Consider the following 20,865-nt stretch of genomic DNA (forward strand, 5'->3'; position numbering starts at 1 on the left):
CTAGAGCTCTCCACTCCACCTTTCCTAAGAGCCTTGGTGTCTATTCCTACAGGGGAGGAGGGGGTAACAAAACTAACATGAAACTGAAAAGTCACCCGACTATAGAATCTACTGTTATTTTTTTTTATTTTTATTTTTTTTAGTGAGGCAATTGGGGTTAAGTGACTTGCCCAGGGTCACACAGCTAGTAAGTGTTAAGTGTCTGAGGCTGGATTTGAACTCAGGTACTCCTGACTCCAGGGCCGGTGCTCTATCCACTGCGCCATCTAGCTGCCCCGAATCTACTGTTATTTAATTCTTACTTTGACTTGAATCCACTAGCTAAGAAAAGGGATCCTCTTATCCTTTCTTTTCTACAAAATGTGTGTTGGGCTCTGTCCCGTTGTTTCCCTAGTGCCTAGCATAATGTTTTACACACAGTAGGCACTTGATAAGTGTTCATGGATATTCTGCCGAGGGAATTTAGTTCTCTCATCGGCCGGTTCTCTGTTCTAGGGCTTGAATGCATTTGTTCCTTGTTTTAGGGATTATTTGTTGAAAAATGTTTTGGTTTATTTTGTGAGTCAGTGTGGTATAGTAGAAAGGGCACTGAAATCAGAGTCAAGAAAAGACCTGCGTTCTATTTCTGTTTCTGATACTTGCTATGTAATCATTTTGTTGTTGAGTTAAAACGACTCTTTGTGATTCCCCATTTGGTTTGTTTTTTTTTTTTGGCAGAGATGTTGGAACGGCTTGTCATTTCCTTCTCCAGCTCATTTTACAGATGAGGAAACTGAGGCAAATGGCAGCTAGTGTCTGAAGCCAGATTTGAACTCATGAAGATGAGTCTTCCTGATTCCAAGCTCAGTGCTCTATCCACTGTGCCACCTAACATAATTTGACCTCTTGCATCCTCAGCTTCCTCTTCCATAACATTGGGATAATACTGCAAATGGTTGTTTAAATCCAATTAGATAGCATAGAAGCAGCTAGGTGGCATAGTGAATGTGGTGTGGAACTTATCGTGGGGAAGACCTGAATTTACATCCTGCCCGATTCTTACCCACTCTCTGACTTTGGTTAATATGCCTAATACTCAGCCTCAGTTTCTCAAACTGTAAAATGGGAATGATAATGGAATCTATCTCATAGGATTATGAGGATCAAACGAATACTTCATAAACCTAAGAGTGTGATGTAATTGTTAGTTATTTATAACATGTGTAAACTTTGAGGCACTATATAAATTTTCAACTGATATTGTTTGCTATGAAAAGTACAAACAAGTGTCTCTTAGGCATGCTTGAAAAAGGCAGGATCAAAGGGCATGTTTTTTAGGGTTTTTTTCCCATTTAACTAGGGAAGGCTACATTCATGAGCTTAACATTTGGGTTCACCTCATGGAGGGATGTTCCCTATTCCTGGGTGACTGGTGTGGACATAGCTGCAGGCTCCTTCTGTTGCTGAGCAATCAGGCAGAACTTGGAAAAATAACTCACTCTCCTTCTGCAGAATATGGTGACAGAGCATCGCTCTAACCAGCTGGCCAGGGGTGGATGGGAAACGTGCCAAGGGCAAGACACCTCTTTGAGCTCTGTGTAATGAGCAAGGGAGCAAAACAACATTCTCGAAGAAACAAGCCGACTCAAATTAGACATTAAAAAAAGGGTGCTTTTTATTTTTACTGGGGGGGGGGGTAAAGGGTGCATATAATATAAAAAAAATCAAAAGCTTATCTGACATACATTTGTTTTTTCTTTCCCTACCTGTCAAATTGTAAGCTTGGAGTTCATTTGTACATTCTAAGGGCCTGGGTCTGCTCATGCAACTCTCTCATCCTAGGGGGAGCTATAAGGGAATGTCTTGAAAGTGACCGCTCAGGATACTGCAATGGATCAGGACTTAGAGGAGTTCCTTAGCATGGGTTCATTTCTTCCCCTTCTGTTTCATGTGTACGACAAAATAGTCATTACATGCGATGGTCAGCCCGGCAATTAGTGAGAAGAAGCTCTGGAAGCCCACTTTTCCGTCTCGGCACTGGTCCAGGTCTTTCATAATCTTGTCTACAGCTAAAGGGTCTTTCTGGTTCTGAAAAAAAAAAAAAAGAATCATAAGAAGAAAAAGTATGTGAATCAATGATTGGACTGAGGGACTTAAGTGTTAGATCTGTCTAGCTAGCCATTAAAGAGAAAGAACCTAAACTTTTGGATCCTGATTTTTCAAAGAAGCTATAAAGATTGACTGGTTTATGGAGGGAAAGATTAGAAAGGGTGGAGTGGAAAGAGGGTTAGAAAAAACAACCTTGAAAGAACTGTGATCAATGATCATTCCTGATGCTAGGGGATTCATGTTGAAACATGCTACCCATTATAGGGAGGTGATGGATTTAGGGTGCAGAATGAGATATATTGTTATATATAGCCATAGGAGGAATTTATTTTGTAAAATTGCATTTTTATAATAAATTATTTTTTCTTCTCCCTTTAACAGGTTATGGTTACAATATTTTTTCTTTTTTTTTTTTTTTGCAGGGCAATGGGGGTTAAGTGACTTGCCCAGGGTCACACAGCTAGTAAGTATCAAGTGTCTGAGGCCAGATTTGAACTCAGGTACTCCTGAATCCAGGGCCAGTGCTTTTATCCACTGCGCCACCTAGCTGCCCTACAATATTGTTTTTAAAAATAAATTTATATATATATATATATTAGATAAAATAAGAGAAAAGATGCTCAATTTGTACTTAGAGAACTTGGGTTAAATTCTTAATTTTGCTACCTTCTATCTGTGTATTCTCAGGTGAATTGTTTAGCCTCACTGGGCCTCAGTTCCCTCATCTGTAAAAGGAGGGGTCAGGACTCGATGACCTCTGGCAGAGAGGTTAGAAGGGAGACTCTGTGTTTCCTGGTGATTTATTTTACTTTTTTTTTTTTCTTAGCTTGATATCAGTTAAAAGTGTTAAACGTGGTCATTCTCAATGGGGCTGGGGAAAGGATCCCAGTTATGGAGTCAGAGGTTCTGGGTTTGAATCCAAGCTTGGGACATTTGCTGCGTCTATGATCACGGGCAAGTCACTTCAACATCTTTGGGCCTCAGTTTCCTTATCTGTAAAATAAGGGGGTTGGATAGAGAAATAATGTGGTATATAGTTCTGGACTTCAAGTCAGGAAAACCCAAGTCTGAATCCTGCCTTAGATACTTACTAGATAGGCAGGCAAGTCACTTAAATCTCTTTGGGCCTCACTTTCCCCATGTATAAAATGGGAATGTTTGACTTGAAAAGTCCCTTTCAGCTCAAAATCCATGCTCCTATGATCTCATGAGGTTTCATTGTTAACTATGGAAGCCTGTGGATCAGGGGTTCTTAATCTGGGGTCCAAGAGCATTTAAAAAATATTCTGATGGGGCAGCTAGGTGGCGCAGTGGATAGAGTACTGGCCCTGGATTCAGGAGGAGCTGAGTTCAAATGTGACCTCAGACACTTGACACTTACTAGTTCTGTGACCCTGGGCAAGTCACTTAACCCCAATTGCCTCACACACACAAAAAAATTCTGATAATTCTCTTTCAATAACTGTCTTCTTTTGAATCCAATGAATTTTATGTTATGCATTTATAAAAAAACATGAATGTGAAAAGGGGTTCACAGGCTTTGCCAGACTGCCACGGGGGTCCATGACACAAAAGGCCTCCCACAAAAGAACTGATGAGTTTGTATTGAATTCCACTTGAGCATTCATGGAAGCAAATGTTCCCCAACTTTTAGTAAAATCCTCAGTTGATTTGCTGAGTGTTTCTCACTTTAAGGGAGAAATCCAGAAAGTCATAGTCACAGATTTTTTTTTCTTTTTTCTTTTTTCTTTTTTCTTTTTTCTCAAGAGCTTGAAGCTCAAACCCTGAGCAATGAAATTAGGTCCAATATCTGCCTCCATCGCTCTGAGAAACTGACTGCTTTTGGGGAGAGGTTTCTGCACATTCTGGCCACCTTCCCAGATCTCGCTCACTGTGGCAGAGGCTGGTGGGTGAGATTTAGATGATGTAAGGAACCAACTTGAAAAAACAAAAGGGCATTCGGCTGAGTAAGGAAGGGGAAGGTGTGGAATTGGAATCATGACCTCCTACCTTCAATAAATCACTCACATATCCCCTTGGGATACCCTCTGTCCTTTCTGGACCTGTCAGCCTTTAGTAGTAAATGTCTGCACTTCACATATCTCTCTTTCTGTCTTGCGCAGTTTGCCTGTTAGAAGCCACATTATTTTTCAGGATCCAGGATATGGGGCAGCCAGAGGGCCCTTGGCTAGCTGTCTGTCCTGCCTTGGCTTAAGAAGAGCCAGGAAGGCCTGATTTGGAAGGCCCCAGGCTTGAAAAAACAGCAAGTTAATATTACAATATCCAGAAGGAGGTGAAATACCCCAGGGAAAACTCCTCCCATTCTCTTTCCTCACTCCCCACACTAATACACAAAGGGCAATCCAGATCTAGCCCATCTCTGGGAGTCTGAGTCTGGACTTGAACTGGCCTGGAAGGGTTTTGCTTTGGGTTTTAGAAACAGGGTAAGTTCGTATTTGTATAAGTACTTCAGGGTTTGCAAAACATTATCTTATTTGATTCTTGTGACTATCCTGTGAGGTCAGTGTTATGACTGTCTTCATTTTTCAGATTATGAAACTGAGGCTCAGAGAGCCACTGAGAAGTGGCTGAGGGAAGATTTGAACCCAAGTCCTCCCACCTGCAAGTCTAGCATCCATCTACTGTGCCAGGTTGGAAGGGAATTTGGCCATCTGTGTTCAGAGAACAAATTAAAACTTCTAAACTTGAAGACAGGGACAATTTCTTTTTTTGTTTGTTTGTTTTTTGCGGGGCAATTGGGGTTAAGTGACTTGTCCAGGGTCACACAGCTAGTAAGTGTTAAGTGTCTGAGGCCGGATTTGAACTCAGGTATTCCTGAATCCAGGGCCGGTGCTCTATCCACTGCGCCACCTAGCTGCCCCGACAATTTCATTTTTTAATTCTTTTTTTTTTTTAATCCCCAGGGCCTGAGAGGTAGCCCTACGATAAGAGGATAGGAATGTGGCCTTAGAGGCAGGAAGTTCTAGGTTTGAGCTCTGTGTTAGAGACAAACTAGCTGTTTGACTTAACCATTCAGTGCTCTAGGCCAGGGCTTCTTAAACTTTTTACTACTTGAACCCCCTTTTCACTAGAGAAATTTTTACTCAAGCCTGGGTATATAGGTACATATAATAGGTATACATAACCTTGTACTGTTTCCAAATTTTTCATGACTCCCACATTCAGTTATAAGACCCCATATGGGGTCACAAGCCACAGTTTAAGAAGCTTTGATCTAGGCATCTTTTAAAGACTGTAATTTGTTTAAAAAAAAGAAAAAGAAAAAGAAAGAATGAATGAAAGAAAGAAAGAAAGAAAAGAAAAGAAGTGCAAACCTACACAGGGAGAAATTCCTTATCCAAGAGTCTTTTTAAAAAAAAATTTTTTTTTTTTTTTAGTGAGGCAATTGGGGTTAAGTGACTTGACCAGGGTCACACAGCTAGTATGTGTTACCTGTCTGAGGCTGGATTTGAACTCAGGTACTCCTGACTCCAGGGCCAGTGCTCTATTCACTGTGCCGTGTAGCTGCCCCCTATCCAAGAGTCTTAATGAAATCACAAGCTGTTCCCTAGGCTTAGCGTATTCTCGGAGAAGGGCACAGTGCCTGGTGCATAGTAGGTACTAAATAAATGCTTATCAGTGGATTGATTTATTTTCTTCATTCCACCGCTTATTTTTATCAGCCTGTCATAATAACCAAGCAATCAATAATAGATACAATAATACAATAAAATTGGTAATTTAGTCATCTCTGAGATCAGTCAGAATGCTGCTATAAACAAAATACCAGTCACTGTACACTATGAAGTTACTCTGTGCCTATAAAAGAGGAGTCACCTGCTTTACTAACGCACTATTTCCTGGGGACAAATGGTAAGAGGCAGCCAGGAGCCTTTTAACTTTCTATCTTTTCATCTTTTAGAAGCTATTAAATTATTCAACATCAAGCATGGTTGGTAATTATCTCTTCCAGTGATCACAGCTGTTCCTGAGAGGGCATGGCCCACTTTGAGGTCTAATGCTTCCCAGTGCCCATCTCCAGTTGCTGATCAGCCTCATCTCCTGAGATAAGTTGATCTAATCAATATCTGAAGGACAGAGGCTTCCATCCAAATAGACTCCTTCCCCTATGTCCAGGTCTGACTGTGAAAAGAGAAACAGTATAGTGCAAATGTCCCTTCCATATTTAAAAATCTCCATTATCCTAAATTATGGCTCTCCATTCAAATTGAATTTTCAGCTAAAAGGATCTTTCCTGTTCCATGGAAAAGCTATGAGAAACTTGGCTTCCACTTAGGAGACACTGGGCTTACAGATTAGAGCTGGGGAAAGAAGATCCTATGTCCTTAGAGGAATTTAAGGGGACAGTTTAGGTTACGGAATATGGTCTGGATGTGGAGGTTGCAAATTCTGCTTTTGAGAAGTTACTTGAATCAATTCTCTCACTTATTGCCTTCTTTCAATAATCCCCCGAATGCTCTGTTTTGATTATTCTTTTTAATTTAATTTAATTTAATTTTTTTTGCAGGGCAATGAGGGTTAAGTGACTTGCCCAGGGTCACACAGCTAGTAAGTGTCAAGTGTCTGAGGCTGGCTTTGAACTCAGGTCCTCCTGAATCCAGGGCCAGTGCTTTATCCACTGCGCCACCTAGATGCCCCCTGTTTTGATTATTCTTATGCCATTGGTTCAAGTCTGTATTATGTTATGGTTATTAGTGGAAAACATGTTGATATGGCATCAGAAAAGGCTTGGGTTCTAATCCTGTCTCAGGTACTCCCCAGTTGTGTGAACTTGCGCAAATCACTTAACCTCTCTGAGCTTCTGTTTTTTTCATTTGTAAAATGGGCACCCTAATAACTGTACCTACCTCAAGGCTACTTGTGAGAACCAAAGCAGATCATATATGTAAAGCATTGTGCAAATCTCCCAAGTACTGTATAAATTTAGCTATCATTGTTACTATTATCAGAATATAAGCCCTTTGAAGATAGGAATCCTGTCTTCATCTTTGCAAAGCCTTCCCCCCTACCTCTCCCTGTATACAGCAGACCCTCATCTAGTAATTGTTGAATGAATGGAATTGCCTGTGCTACAGTCACTATTAGAGGGGAGTGATGGACTAGGAAAGGAAGAAGAAAATGAGAGCCTAGAGGCTAAGCTATTCCCTTCTCTCCTTTAAAAGGTTTTTTTTTTTTTTTCAATATTTACTTCCAAGAATCCAGGGAACTCTTTTTCCATGAGAACTCTCAGATCTTCTTTCGTTAGGTAGCCTTTGTCTCCGGCAAACTTATGGAATGTAAACATCATCGTTTCCATGGCATGCTCCATTTGAGACGGCATCTTGGCGGTGTCTTTGGAAACCTGTTCAAAGATGCCCCAAATACACAGAGTTCATTTGCAAGTTCAAGCACTGGAGGTGTGAGACTATAAACTACATGCTGGTCTCTCTCAGGCCAGGTGTCTCTACAGCACCAACCTCTGGTTCTAACGAGGTCAGGGACCAACCGTATGTGTTTTTACAGCTTTCGTTTCCCCCTCTCATTTCAGGGAGAATTCAGCCAGACCTACCCATAATTATTAGGAAAAGCAGCATCAATGTTCTCCCTGGTGTTCTTGTATGTGTCTCCTCACCCCTTCCTCCCACCCCCACTCTCTAAGCTTTTTAGTTGACAAAACAATTTATGGAAAGGAAAGATAGTTCATCATTTTTCTTGGTGCCTGTTAATCAAGCTTTTATCTGTGCCTGAATCCCAAAACCCCACATAGCCATGCTCCGTTAAACAGATATGAAAATTCAGCTCTTTAAGCCTATCTTTGTAATCTAGTTATATCTAACTGCAGGGGGAGAAAATACTTGCATGCAAATGACCATAGTTTGCTGAAATCCTTGGGCACTTGTTTATATGGTAGTTGTAACTTGCTGCTGCAATAAATTCCCATATTCTTCAATGAAATAACATGCCTTAATCAAATAAAAGATAGTTGTAACTGTATTGCCTAGGTTCTATGGTAGGTTATGGGTAAGCATGTACTTTAATGTATCGTGGGAAGAGACCAGTTTTTTCCCCTGAGGGTTTTTTTTAATAACTTTTTTTTTTCAGTGAACAGAAACTCCCTTCTCCCTCCCTGCCAATCCACTTGGGAAAAAAATAAAGACCCCCCCCCAACAAATAGGTAGGCTCAAGCAAAACAAATTCCTGCATGGGCCATGTCCAAAAAGTTTATATATCAATCTGCACCCTGAGCCCCTCATTTCCCCTCTGTTGGGAGAGGTGTAGCAGGCTTCATCATCAGTCCTCTGGATTTGTGCTTGATTGTTGTGGATCAGAGTCCTTAAGGGAGAGACGATTTTTGACAGCACTAGAAAAATAACTTCTCTGATATTTTGGTCTGTGCCCACTTTGTATGATAGGCGTGAGTAGGCTGCGACATCATTAAAAATTAGGAGCTATGAAGAACTGGAATAAAGGATGGCATCAACAGAATGAACGGTGAAGAGATGAATGGCAACATGCTGAGTGTGTGTGGGGGTGTAGGGAGTGTCGGATGGCCTATGTGTTCCAGGGGAATCCTAGTGATGCCAAGAGAGGGAAGGCCCCTAGTTTTTTTTTTTTTTTTGGTAGGTTCTCTGTGGTGAACTTGGGGGTGGGCCATGGACAAGAGTCACAAGGTTGAGGAGGACCAGATGGATTGCAATTTGCATCAGTGGAGGGGACATTGATGAAATCACAGATCCATTGAAGTCTTTGACCCTTTGAGTCCATATTGTTTCCCCCAGGAGAATTTAAGCTCCTTGAGGGCAGGGACTATTTTTGTTTTTAGATCCCTAGACCTGCATAATGTTTGACACATAATGAGGGAAGCTAGGTGGCCTAGTGGATAGAGCACTGGCCCCAAAGTCAGGAGGACCTGAGTTCAAATTTGACTTCAGACACTTACTAGCTGTGTGACCCTGGACAAGTAACTTTAACCCCAATTGCAACTGGGGTCATCTCCAGTTGTCCTGAGATATATCTCTATCTGTCTATCCATCCGCCCATCTATCTATCTATCTATCTATCTATCTATCTATCTATCTATCTATCTATCTATCTATCTATCTATCTATCTTTCCACTGGACCCAGATGGCTCTGGAGGAGAAAGTGAGGTTGGTAACCTCACTTGCAGCCCTCTCTCACTTAAATCTAATTCATGGCAAGTCATGACATCACTCTAATGTCATGGTCCTCTGTTCCTCCAGACAAACAACAAGGACACATAATAGCCATTTAACAAATGCTTGCTGGAAGAGTGAATCTGTTTGAGATGAACCTATTTCTAGGAATGGTAACAGTTAATATGCTTGGTTGAAGTGACTTTTAACTAGCTGAGTACAATGAATGGGGAGGAGGAGCCTCATCAAGACTCAGAAAGAATGCTTTGGCTGGAACAAAGGGAAACCTTGACTAAAGGCTTCTTGCCAAATTATTCACTATATATGGAACAGATGGAAGGTTTTGAGGAAAGACATTCAAAGGACCACTTAAAAACCACAAAAAAGTTGTGGTTTTTGCTTGGCATTAACTAGTGACATACACTCAACAATGATGGATCTCTTCTAGGATCTCCTTTACTGAGCTCAAGGTGATGTTGGTGAACAGTCAGTCTCCCCCCCCCCATTTTTTATGCTCAGAGAGATGCAGAAGCCAAGGTGTCTTGTTTGACCTTTTGAGCCAGAATGTTACAAACCAGAACCAGGAAGGACAAATTAGAAAAGTACTTCACTTGAAGTGGTCTTAGAGGCAGGTAGGTGGTGGCACAAGGGATAGAGTGCTGGGACAGAGATAGGAAAACTCATCTTCCTGAGTTCAAATCTGGGTACATGCTTACTTGCTGAGTGACCCTGGGCAAGTCACTTAACCCTGTTTGCCTCAGTTTCCTTATCTGTCAAATGAGCTGGAGAAGGAAATAGCAAACCACTCCAGTAACTTTGCCAAGAAAACCCCAAATGAGGTCACCAAGAATCAGACAGAATGAAACGACTGCTTTAGGTGACAGTGGTTCTGTTTCTGTTAGTCTGCAGAGGGCCTCTAACCATCTGTCTTTTCTAAGAGAATTAAAATGAGAATGAGTCACCTATCAGAGGAGGTCCTATTACCCCACCCTAAATCTAAAATAGCTTGAATCCAGGAAATGAAATAGGCATACCACAGAGATTTAAAAAAAGAAGAAGTCCCTCAAACCCCTTTATTCCAAAGTTCCAGGCATCCCCTGAAACCAGATCTGTTGTTTCATCCCTATTAATTTCTAAAGACTCCTAGAAATTTCAGTCAACAGTACAATTCCTCTAGTTCCACTTTATCATAGGTAAAGGCAAAATATTCCCAGAGTAGGTTGTTGTTGTTGTTTTTAAATAACCTTTAGGAAGGTTGTTTAAGTGAGAAAATCTGCTCTTCTCCGAATTGTGTTCACTTCTGGGCTCCAAAAACTGAAGTACTTCTGGAGGAGGATGATCAGTATGGCCAAGGGCCTTGAGATCATGCCACAGATGACTTGGCTAAAATAAATGATATAGGGGAAAGAGCACTGGGTCTGGAGGCAGAGGACTTGGGATAACATTTCACCTCGGTTGCTCCAGAAAGATCATGAATTCTGCACCAGAAAGATGAATTCAATGTCCCCACCCATTTATTTATATGAGGTACAACAAAACATTTCCTTTGGAAAAGTTTGTTCTCTGTCAAGTAGTGCATAAATCAACCTTGTCTGACTTTTCTGTAGGGGCAAGTTTCAGTACACTTTGTATCTAGAGAATCACTTTTGAACTCGGGCATAATATTGATATGGTTGATAAAGCCTCCTTGGGCCTTAGTTTCCTTATCTGTAAAAAGAGAAGGTTGGAGAAAATGGCCTCTGGGATCCCTGCGAGCTCTAGACCCACAATCCTCTAAATGGGAACGTTTAGCCTGGAAAACAGAGAGGGAACACAATGGCTTTCTTCAAGTTCTTTCAACTGTTAGATGGAAGAGGGATTGGATTTTTTCCATGTGATCCCAGAGGGTAGAATCAAGAACAAAGGGCAGAAGTTACAAGGAAACAAATTTAGGCCTGATGTTAGGGAGGAAAAATAACTTTCTACCAATCAGCACTATTGCAAATTGCCTTATTTGAGGTGTTCAGGCAGAGGTTGGCTGCCTACTTGTCAGTTATGCTGTAGAAAGGATTTGGTTGGGGTGGGGGTGGGAGGGAGTAGAGTTTGCTGTGGTCTCTGAAATGATGTGATCCTGTGAATAAGTCTTCTCTGAGACTGGAGAGCTCCGATGTTCTCAAAGATTCCCTCTGGAGTCATCAGTGCTCTAGTCTCTTCTTTTCATGGATTCAGGGTGCCAGGAATCAGTTAACCCAGCTCTCTCATTCTAAAGATGAGGAAACTGACCTGCTTGAGAGAAGTGACTCATCCAAGGTTACATGGATACCAAATGGCAGATCTGTGATTTGTACCTTGGTTCCCCATAAGATTGTGAGATTCTTGTACCTGAAGCACTTAGCACAGTGCCTGGCACATAATAGACCTTTTTTTTTTGGTGGGGCAATGGGGGTTAAGTGACTTGCTCAGGGTCACACAGCTAGTAAGTGTCAAGTGTCTGAAGATAGATTTGAACTCAGGTCCTCCTGAATCCAGGGCTGGTGCTTTATCCTCTGCAGCGCCACCTAGCTGCCCCCACGGAATAGACTCTTAATTAAGTTTACTGATAGACTTTGACACCAGGCCATTGCATCATGCTTGTAGTAGCATGGATTTAGAACTGGAAGGGGATTTTAAAGGAAATTGAGGCACAGAGAGGTGAAAGTGACGAGGTCACACTGCCGGTAACCGTCTGAAGTGGAATTTGTCCATTTTCCTTCTCAGTAGCCTTTTTAATTCGGCAAATGGATTGAGAACCTAGCAATTTGCAGATTGCTTTTCCCTTCCCCCTTTCCAATGAAAAAGCAGAAAAGTGAGATTTGTGGAGATGAAATGAACAAAGAACTCTTGAAACAAAAGGCTTGGATTTTGAATGCAATCATTCACCATGGCTTTAGTGGGAGTTGGCTAAAGACGACAGTTGCGGAATTGTGTTCTATAGAAGGGGGTTGGCCAACTCCAAAACCAATAAAGTGGAGGAAAATTTGTGGCTTACGCTGCCCTCCTGACTAGTGGATGAATCACCAAAACCTTGCAATTCTGGTTGCCCCCCCTCCTCCCCCCCTTGCTTCCCTCTCTGGCAGCTGCAAAGTCTGAATCAGCTCAGTTAAAACCTCTCCATTAGGGCGGGGCTCAGGCAAACTGACCCTTTCCAATTCTGCTGGGAATTTGGTGGCAGCACTTCAGAGGAAGTGAGCCTAGTATTTCCATTCGAATAGCCATCCTCTCAGGCTGAGCTGCTCTGGATCGAAGATAGGGTGGGGCTCCTCCATCTTGTATTGAAAACTCAATTCCTACCCAGAAAAAGACTCTAAAGGTAGCCACCAGAAAATGGTCATGGGGATTGACAGAAAATGGTCATAGGGATTGAAGAAGGGCCCTTGGCTACTTTAGAAGTGTAGAACTTGAAGGGGGCTCAGAGGTTACCCGTTCCACCCTACCCACCCCTCCCCCTTCCATTTTACAAATTAGGTCCCAGAAATGCCCACTTACTTTTCCAGGATTTTCACACTCATAGTAAATAGCTAGCCCGGATTCATAGTGAGATTGATTCTTTGTTTTTTTTTTTTTTTTTTTTTAGTGAGGCAATTGGGGTTAAGTGACTTGCCCAGGGTCACACAGCTAGTAAGTGTGTGTTAAGTGTCTGAGGCCGGATTTGAACTCAGGTACTCCTGACTCCAGGGCTGGTGCTCTATCGATTGCACCACCTAGCTGCCCCTGAGATTGATTCTTTTTCTTTTTTTTTTTTTTTTTGCGGGGCAATGGGGGTCAAGTGACTTGCCCAGGGTCACACGGCTAGCAAGTGTCAAGTGTCTTGAGGCCGGATTTGAACTCAGGAGCTCCTGAATCCAGGGCCGGTGCTTTATCCACTGCGCCACCTAGCTGCCCCCAGATTGATTCTTAATCCATCCCTTTTTCCATTGTGCCAACTTGGGCTCATCATCTTCACTCTCCTCATTTTACAGGGGAGGAAACTGAAGCTCTAGAGAGATTCAATGACACAGCAGAAGGGCTAGGATTTAAGCCCAGGGCTTCTGACTCCAAATCTAAGAAGACCTCTTAAATTGTTACAATGGAACCCAAGGGGAAAGGAGAGTGTGTAAGCCCCTTAGTCAAGACTGGGAAATGAGGAAGAACGCTAGATGGAGCTTAAGGTACCAACAGGAGTCTGAACCAGATGTAGCAGAAGGGAGGGGCTGAGAAAGGAAGGGCCCTGGGGATGTTGGGCAGAGAAAGTGCATTCCAGAAATGAGGGAAAATATGAATCTTGTAAAACAGGTCTGATTCTACCCTCTAAATTACTTTTTCCTCCTTTTAATTGTGTTTCTCTGCTCTATTAATTTTCTCTCATACTTCTTTCTCCTTTAGGATTAAAAAAAAAAAAACCTTTATAGGAATCTATATTAGGATTGACTCCTCTATGCAATAAATAGTTAGGTCCCAATGAGTGCTAATAATGATGCCCTAGCCCCAGGAAGTGGGCACATTCAAATTCACAGAGCCTATTTCCTTTGGGCTGGAACCAATGACCATATTGTACATAATTATAACTTCAAATACGGAGAATTTCCATTATTTACACTATTTGGGACCAATGTATATCTTTGCTGACCATTCATTCTGCATTTGTTTAAGGTTCTTCTGTCACTACTGTCAGTATGCTCTAGATGTTTGCCATAGATTTGGAATTGGAAGAGGTCTTGGAGGTGATCTTATCCCACTCCTCTTCTTAAGGATGAGGAAAGTGACTTGACCAAGGTCACACAGCTAATAGCCAGGATGCTAACCCAGATTCTCTGATACCATTTATTGTAACCAGGCCTGTCTGTCTTGCACTGTGAACTCCAGGAAGGGCACAATCCTGGGTATTTTTCTTTTTAGATTATCAGTATCACATTTAACAAAATCCCTTCAATGCAAATGAAATGGATGAGCGCCTATGTCTTGGAAACAGTGGAAATTAAAAGGCTTCTTTTAGGAGGTACTTCTGAAGAGCCTCCTGAAACTAACCCTGGGACTCTGTCCTAGCTCAAAACAAAAACAAAAACTTTAAGAATATCAAACTTTGGGCCCTTGTTCAGGATCTAATTTTAAATTGGAGTCATATGAACATCACCATTTTTCATCTCATGCATTTCATCTGTCCCTCTTTTCCTGTAGCCCACCCAGCCCAGACTGAGTTTGGCAGCATTTCAGCTACAATTTTCAGCAAAAACAAAGAGCCGTTGAACATGTTTGAGGTTTTCTAGCTGGAGCTATTGAGAAGTCATAAAGTAATGGCTCCAGAGTTGAAACTAAGAAGGAATTCTTGAGTTGGGTCTTTAACAGGGAGGCCTGTTAGGGGTTCTGAAGAATTGGGTTGTGATTGAGTGGGTCTGAATACAATCTATCTCTTGCCCTGCTGCACAAATCAGGCTGCCAAAGCCTTAAGCAGCACAGGAAACATCCTGGATAAAATACCCAAGTTGAAATTTCAATAAGAGGAATTCATTCAAATGCTTTTTGAGCTAAATCAAAAATATCAGTTATTTATTCATCAGCACATGTATTTCTCCAAAGATCTGTTATGTATCTGCATCCTGATTTGTACCATCCTCTGATGTTCCATCCATTTGGGGGCTGGCAGGTGGAAACTACTCATCCAAGGGATGTTAAGTACTGGGAAACCTTTGTTAAAGGGAAGGCTATGGACTATGGTATACATCATTGAATACCCTGGCATTTCACTGAGCTCAAAATGCTAACATATGCAGCAGAGGATGGAAACAATGGGACCGTTCAATTAGGAGCCAAGTTCACTCTAAGCTAAGTGGCCAAATTCTAATAGGGTTGCCTTTTTTTTTTTAAATTTTTTAGCTGAGCAAGGGCACACCCAATCTCAGCCCCACCCAACTTCAGGGCCAGAGAGACCATACAAGACAGATGGCTAGATGTTTCCTCATTACTTGAAACATCCTGCAAAAAAAAAATCACCTAATGGGATTTATCTTTCCCAAATATATATATAAGCTCACTCCAGCTGGCTATCAGGGCTAATCTTGTACTTTCCCCAAAGACTTATGCGGTAAGAAACCGGACTCTTGCAAATGGGAGATATCTGTTTCTTAGAAGAGGATGAAAATTGCAGAATAGTCAGCAGGGGTGGGGCTGACGAAGAAATCTGAAATGAATTATGAACTCATTCCTCTCCCCCACCCACAGTAGTATCTTTCGCAATTTGCTGAAACACGTTGGAGGCAAAGATCAGGTTATTACTGACTGACAGTGTTTCCATGGGCCTGGCCTCACCCCCAAGCCCAGGATATGAAGCCTAGCACTTAGTGATTGAAATTCAAGCTGCAGGGGGGGAAAAAATCTGTAGCAACCACTGGCCTCTTTTCTAACCAGAAAAAACAAAAAACCAAAAAAAAACCCAACTTGCCAGTGTATCTCTCAGATGAGCAGATCCCAAACTAGCCTCCTCTGGTTCCCTGAACTTCTCTTGTGTTTTCACATACATGTGCCCTTTGCTCTTGGAATGCTCTCTCCTCATCATTACCTGCTGAGATCTTAGCTATACTTCAAGGCCAAATTTAATTCCTCCTCTTCAGGAAGTCTTCTTTCCCCTCTTCCCCTCTTTTAGAAGTCATCTCTCCCTCTTCTGATCTTTATTTCTTGATTACACGCTAATCACATGCTACTTTTAGAAATTAAGATGCTAGATTATAGTGTTGGAAGGGACCTCGTGGGTCATCTGGCCCAACAATTGCTTTTCAGAGAAGTTGAGTGAATTGTCTAAAGGGACACAGGGCAGGGCTTTCGAATGAAACGCCAAATCAACAATCTTCCCATTTTGCCATGCTGCTGCCTACCTGACATTCATTTTTGTATCTATCTCCTACTTGACCTGAGGTTCATGAGCGTGCTTAAAAAATATTGATAACTGTATTACGATAGCATTTGTTTCCTTTGTAATTTTATGTATTTAAAAACATTATTCTGAAAAGGAGGTCCAAAGGTTTCACCTGACTGCCAACGAGGTCTATGATACAAAATAACTTAAGAAACCCTACGCTGGATACAAGTTCCTTGAGGGCAAGAACTGTATTCTCCCTGCATCTAGCACAGTCCCTAGTACAGTAGTCGCTCACTAAGTAGATGCCAAATGAATGAATGAACCTAGCAGTCCTGCCATGATCTCTATCAGTTTTATAACTGTCCTCAACTAGAGAGCCCCCATTCAAGCAAACCACTCCTCTTTCAAATCACAGTTCGAATCTGGCATTGACTGACTTCCTCATGGGGAATGCCCTCTCAAACTGCAGTCTCCCTTTTGCTTTAGGGACAGTTCTGCTTTAACAGAGAAACCAGTGCGGATCTAGGACCACACCCACATGGTCTTGGCTGCTGAATCACTCAGCCTTCCACCACTAGGTGAATCCAGGAACACAGTGTGCTTCAAATATGCCCCTGGAAGCCATTAAGCCCGGAGTGAAGAAGGGGGTGATGGGTGCCACCCATTCCAAAGCACTCAGAATCTAGCCCCTTCCCTTCTCTTTCTTCCAATTGTCTCCTAATGTCCCCAAACAGGTCAATTAGTCCTTCTACTCCCAACGTGGATGTTAACTACCCTAGCTGCAGAATTAAAGTTTAGATAGTGCAGGAATAAGGGTTGGAGTTATCACCTCCTATTTTTTTTAAGGTTAATGATACTCATAGGACTCAATAAAGGTGTGTTTCAGGGTCTATTTGTCTCCTTCCCACTGGGCAAAATTAACCCGAGATTTAGGAATTTAGGTAATTTTTCTTTGCCCTCTTCTCACATTTAACTTTCTAACTTGGGACAGGGTGAAATTGAAACTGTTTTTTCTGGGGAGAGGAAATGCTTTAGTTGAAGCTTCCTCTTACCCTACTATCAAGGTAAACAGCTCTGAGGGTGTTTGTTTTCGATTCTTGCCCCATCTCTTTTATCTCCTCCCCCCCCCCCCCCGCCCACTCCCGGCCAGATTCCTCTCCTCTCCTCTTCTTTTCCCTTTTCTTGTCTCCCTTCCTCCGCTCTGGGTAAGGACTAGCCAGCCACCTTCTAGTCAAGTGGAAGAACAACAGGAAACCCAGCCCAAAGCATCTAGGAGAGAGAAAACGTCTCGGGAGTGTAAATCGAGAGTGGGAAGCCGGGCAGCGACCCAACCAGCAGTATTCTAGTGCCCCAGGGAGTGACCTATATTAAATTTTGCTAAATGTCCAAACTTCCCTGCCCGAATTGGTAGACAAAGGTCACGCCTGTCTATTCCAGGGAGAATTTTCTAAGGCAGCCTCGTTTGGCGCTTTGTTGGGAATAAATGTTGCAGGAACATCTGGCCAGAGTTTCGCCACCTCTGGCTGAAGGCTGCCTGCCAGAAAGATGGCTCCCAGCGTCCAGAGGGTCAGCAGGGTAAGGGGTTGAGCGACCGGAGAATGGAAATGGACAGCAGGACGAGAAAAAGTAGAAAGAGAATGGGGGATGACGGAGGGGGGCAGGGTGCTATTAGAGAAGAGAAGAACGGCAGCTTAAAGTCCGTCTGCCGCCTTTGTTCCCCCAAATGTCCTGGGGTACTACTCTAGCCCGGATCCTTGCAGGCATATTCTCAGCATTGCAGCTCCCAGGTGTCCCAGATGCCCTGACACCCTTCCTTCCCGCGCCCCACCTCTCGCCCTGCCTAAGCACACACTTAGGCTCCCTGGCTCGGGAAGGGAAGGGGTGCGCCAAGGCTCGCCCCTGGGTGTGGTCCCAGTGATTCTGGAACAGCGGTTCCCTAGCGAACAGCTACCCGCGAGTTGCTTCGGGCGCCTCCTGGTCGCTACACCCTCAAACCCTGATCTAGCTGGGAAGTGCAGCCCGATCAGGGGAGGCGGGATCTTGGGGCTGGTTCTGAACCCCAGGCTGGAGGAGCAGCAAGCTGGGATCTCGTCTTGCCCTGGGGGTCCTGGAGCAGCACAGCCGGCTCTGCCACTCCTCCCGGAGGTGACAGGACTTAGCTTCTGCCTCTCTACACCCGCGCCTGAGTGGGAGGAAGCGACAAAACGACCAAAATAACCAGAAAGATAGACACAGAGAGGAACTCACCTTGCCTAAGTAATAAGCAGCAGCTGAGCGGAACAGGCACGCACTCGGGGCGAGAGAACAGCAGTAAGCACTGGGCAGGCGAGGCTGGAGTAGGCTTTGATTGCACAGAGCCTCCTCTTGCCCCACCCCTTTGCCCCTCCCCTCTCTTTTCTGCCCTCCCTCCCACCTCTAGGGCCCAGGTTCTAACTTTTTCCAGTCCCCTCCCTCCACTAGTTGTGTGCGCGCGCCTGTTCTTTTCAGGCAGGAATGTGCTTCCCCATGGAAGGCTTCAGGGCATCCGTGAACAAGCACAGTGCACTTCCCACTTGATTTACTTTTAGAATGTAGGGTGTGTGGGGAAGTGGGGGGCGGGGACGTGTGCGCTCCGCGCTCTCCGTGTGTGGATGGAGGTTGGTAGAAACAAAAGCATCCAGCAGTCCGTGGGCAGGGCCGTTTGGCTCAGAACCAATTGTAGCAGGCACCTTGGTATAGTGATCTAGGAATTGTTTTCTGCAAGACTTGTCTTCCTAGCTTGCTTCTGCCCGGAGAATGTGGAACTGTCTGGAGTTAGGAGCTAGTTAAGGTTTGGGGTGTGCCAAGAACATAACCTAAAAGAACCCTGAAGCCAGTTAAGGCACCTCCTTGGCTGGGGTGTCGCTGCTTAGGGGAGGCTTCCCTCATTACTCTTAAGGGAGAGGAAGGAATGCAACCCACCTTCTTTTATTTCCTTAGCCTCTTAGTAGCCCAAGGAAGAGTGTGGGGCGGGGAAGAGATTCTGAGGGGGGCAAAAGTGACTTCAGGGAGAATGGAAGCTCTTGGAAGACAAGGACTGCTTTTGTTTTGTCTTTGTATCCCCGGGGCTAAGCACTGTGTAAGCACTTAATAAAATAATTCCTAGATTGCATTGTGCAGTTTTCTGATTTAATAGGTTGACCTAGATTTTTTTTTTTTTTTTTTGGCGGGGCAATGAGGGTTAAGTGACTTGCCCAGGATCATACAGCCAGTAAGTGTCAAGTGTCTGAGGACGGATTTGAACTCAGGTCCTCCTGAATCCAGGACGGTGCTTTATCCACTGGGCCATCTAGCTGTCCTTGACCTAGATATTAAACATCTTTTACCTAATGGGAGACTTGCCTTTTCTTTACCATCGTTTTCGTTTTCTCCATTGGCTGATGTCTCAACTTGTTTCAGTAGATGCTTTAAAATGTAAGCTTCAAAGTCTCTTTTGAAAGAATTACTAGCTACATTCCCCCATCTTATTCTGGTTTTGGCCTGGAATGAGCTCGATTCCACGAACTATTCAACAAGTATTTGTTAAGAGCCTACTATGTGCATGTAGATTGTCTATTTTCCAGACTGTAATGTGTGGTTGGATAGAGCTGCTCCATCAGTAGTTACATCTTAGACAGACTGTGTGGATGGACAATAAGCCCAGCCTGTAACTGAAAAGGAAAAATCCAGCTGATTGGATTGAATTCAATTAGTTTACTAGGGAGTGGGGAGAAGGGTTGGCATTGAACTTGGGAAATTGCACAGTGCTTTTAACGATCTCAGACTTCTCCCTGAAACATAATCCCACATTGCAATACCAATATTCTGAAACTCACACGGTAACCCAAATCTCCAAGGAATCAAAATTATGGATCTCGATGGAGAGACAAATGGTGGCAGAAAGCATGGCAGAGGTTGTGGGGCATGACAAATTGCTCCCACAAAGCAATAGATCCGTCTGGTTATGTAGCCGGTGAGGGATGGCACCTAATGAGCCCATATACTGTCCTGAATCCACCCAACGTCAAGAACAGATGGGGATATTTGATTGCTTGTTACCTCAGGGAGGGGGGAGGGGAGGGAGGGAAGGAGGGATAAAAATTGGAACTCAAAACTTTAAATAAAAATGTTTATTACATTAAAAAAAGGTTAAGAGCTTAAAAATAATCTCAGGGGTCAAGGAGCCTTTAGAGCGATGTATTTCCCTAACTGTCATGTGGACTTTGTTGTTCTGCTAATATAAATGATATGTTCCACTAATATAATTATATAAATAAAAATGAGAAAACTTAAAAAAAGAAGAAGAGATGGGGAGGAAGATCCCTGGCATGTTGGGTGAGTTTATGTGAAGATATAGATTACAGTCACAGAGGATGAGAAGGTGTGGATAGGTTTCAATTTGCACCATTGGATGGAGCCCTTACCTCAAGGAGGTCACATCTCCATTGAAATATTGACATCGATATGGGGCCTTTTCTCTTTCATCTCTTGAAATCTTTCTCTTCTTTCAAGTCTCAACTTGGGAACCTCCTACTCTATGAGAAACATCAACAAAATGCATTTATTAAGCCGACTATGCTACCAGGCACTGGGCTAAGTTCTGGCTAAACAAAGAAAGGGAAGCACAGTCCCTATTCTCAAAGAGTTTAGCATTAGAATGTACACACAGCTACATATATATAAGATTTTTTGGGGTTGTTCAGTCATTTCAGTCATGTCCAACTCCTTGTGATCCCATTTGGGGTTTTCTTGTTTTTTTTTTTTTTTTGCGGGGCAAT

General features: G+C 43.1%; 1 protein-coding gene across 1 annotated transcript; it reads right to left on the minus strand.

Annotated features, from left to right (window-relative positions):
* Positions 1–1,632: 1,632 nt before the first annotated feature.
* S100A10 (S100 calcium binding protein A10) lies at positions 1,633–18,458 on the minus strand. Its single transcript, XM_043999905.1, has 3 exons — positions 18,338–18,458; positions 7,298–7,450; positions 1,633–2,067 (listed from the first exon to the last, which is right to left on the minus strand). Exons 2-3 carry the CDS (start codon positions 7,427–7,429, stop codon positions 1,906–1,908), a joined length of 294 nt encoding a protein of 97 aa, XP_043855840.1. The 5' UTR covers positions 7,430–7,450; positions 18,338–18,458; the 3' UTR covers positions 1,633–1,905.
* Between the last annotated feature and the right edge of the window lie 2,407 nt (positions 18,459–20,865).

This window comes from Dromiciops gliroides, chromosome 4, assembly GCF_019393635.1.
Source record: "Dromiciops gliroides isolate mDroGli1 chromosome 4, mDroGli1.pri, whole genome shotgun sequence".
In the NCBI taxonomy this organism is placed as follows: domain Eukaryota; kingdom Metazoa; phylum Chordata; class Mammalia; order Microbiotheria; family Microbiotheriidae; genus Dromiciops; species Dromiciops gliroides.

Coding starts and splice junctions, on each gene's coding strand:
- S100A10 (XM_043999905.1), bottom strand. CDS start 7,429: ATGCCGTCTCAAATGGAGCATGCCATGGAAACGATGATGTTTACATTC. Junction 2,068..7,297: donor AGTTCCCTGGATTCTTGGAA/GTAAATATTGAA, acceptor TTTTTTTTTCAG/AACCAGAAAGACCCTTTAGC.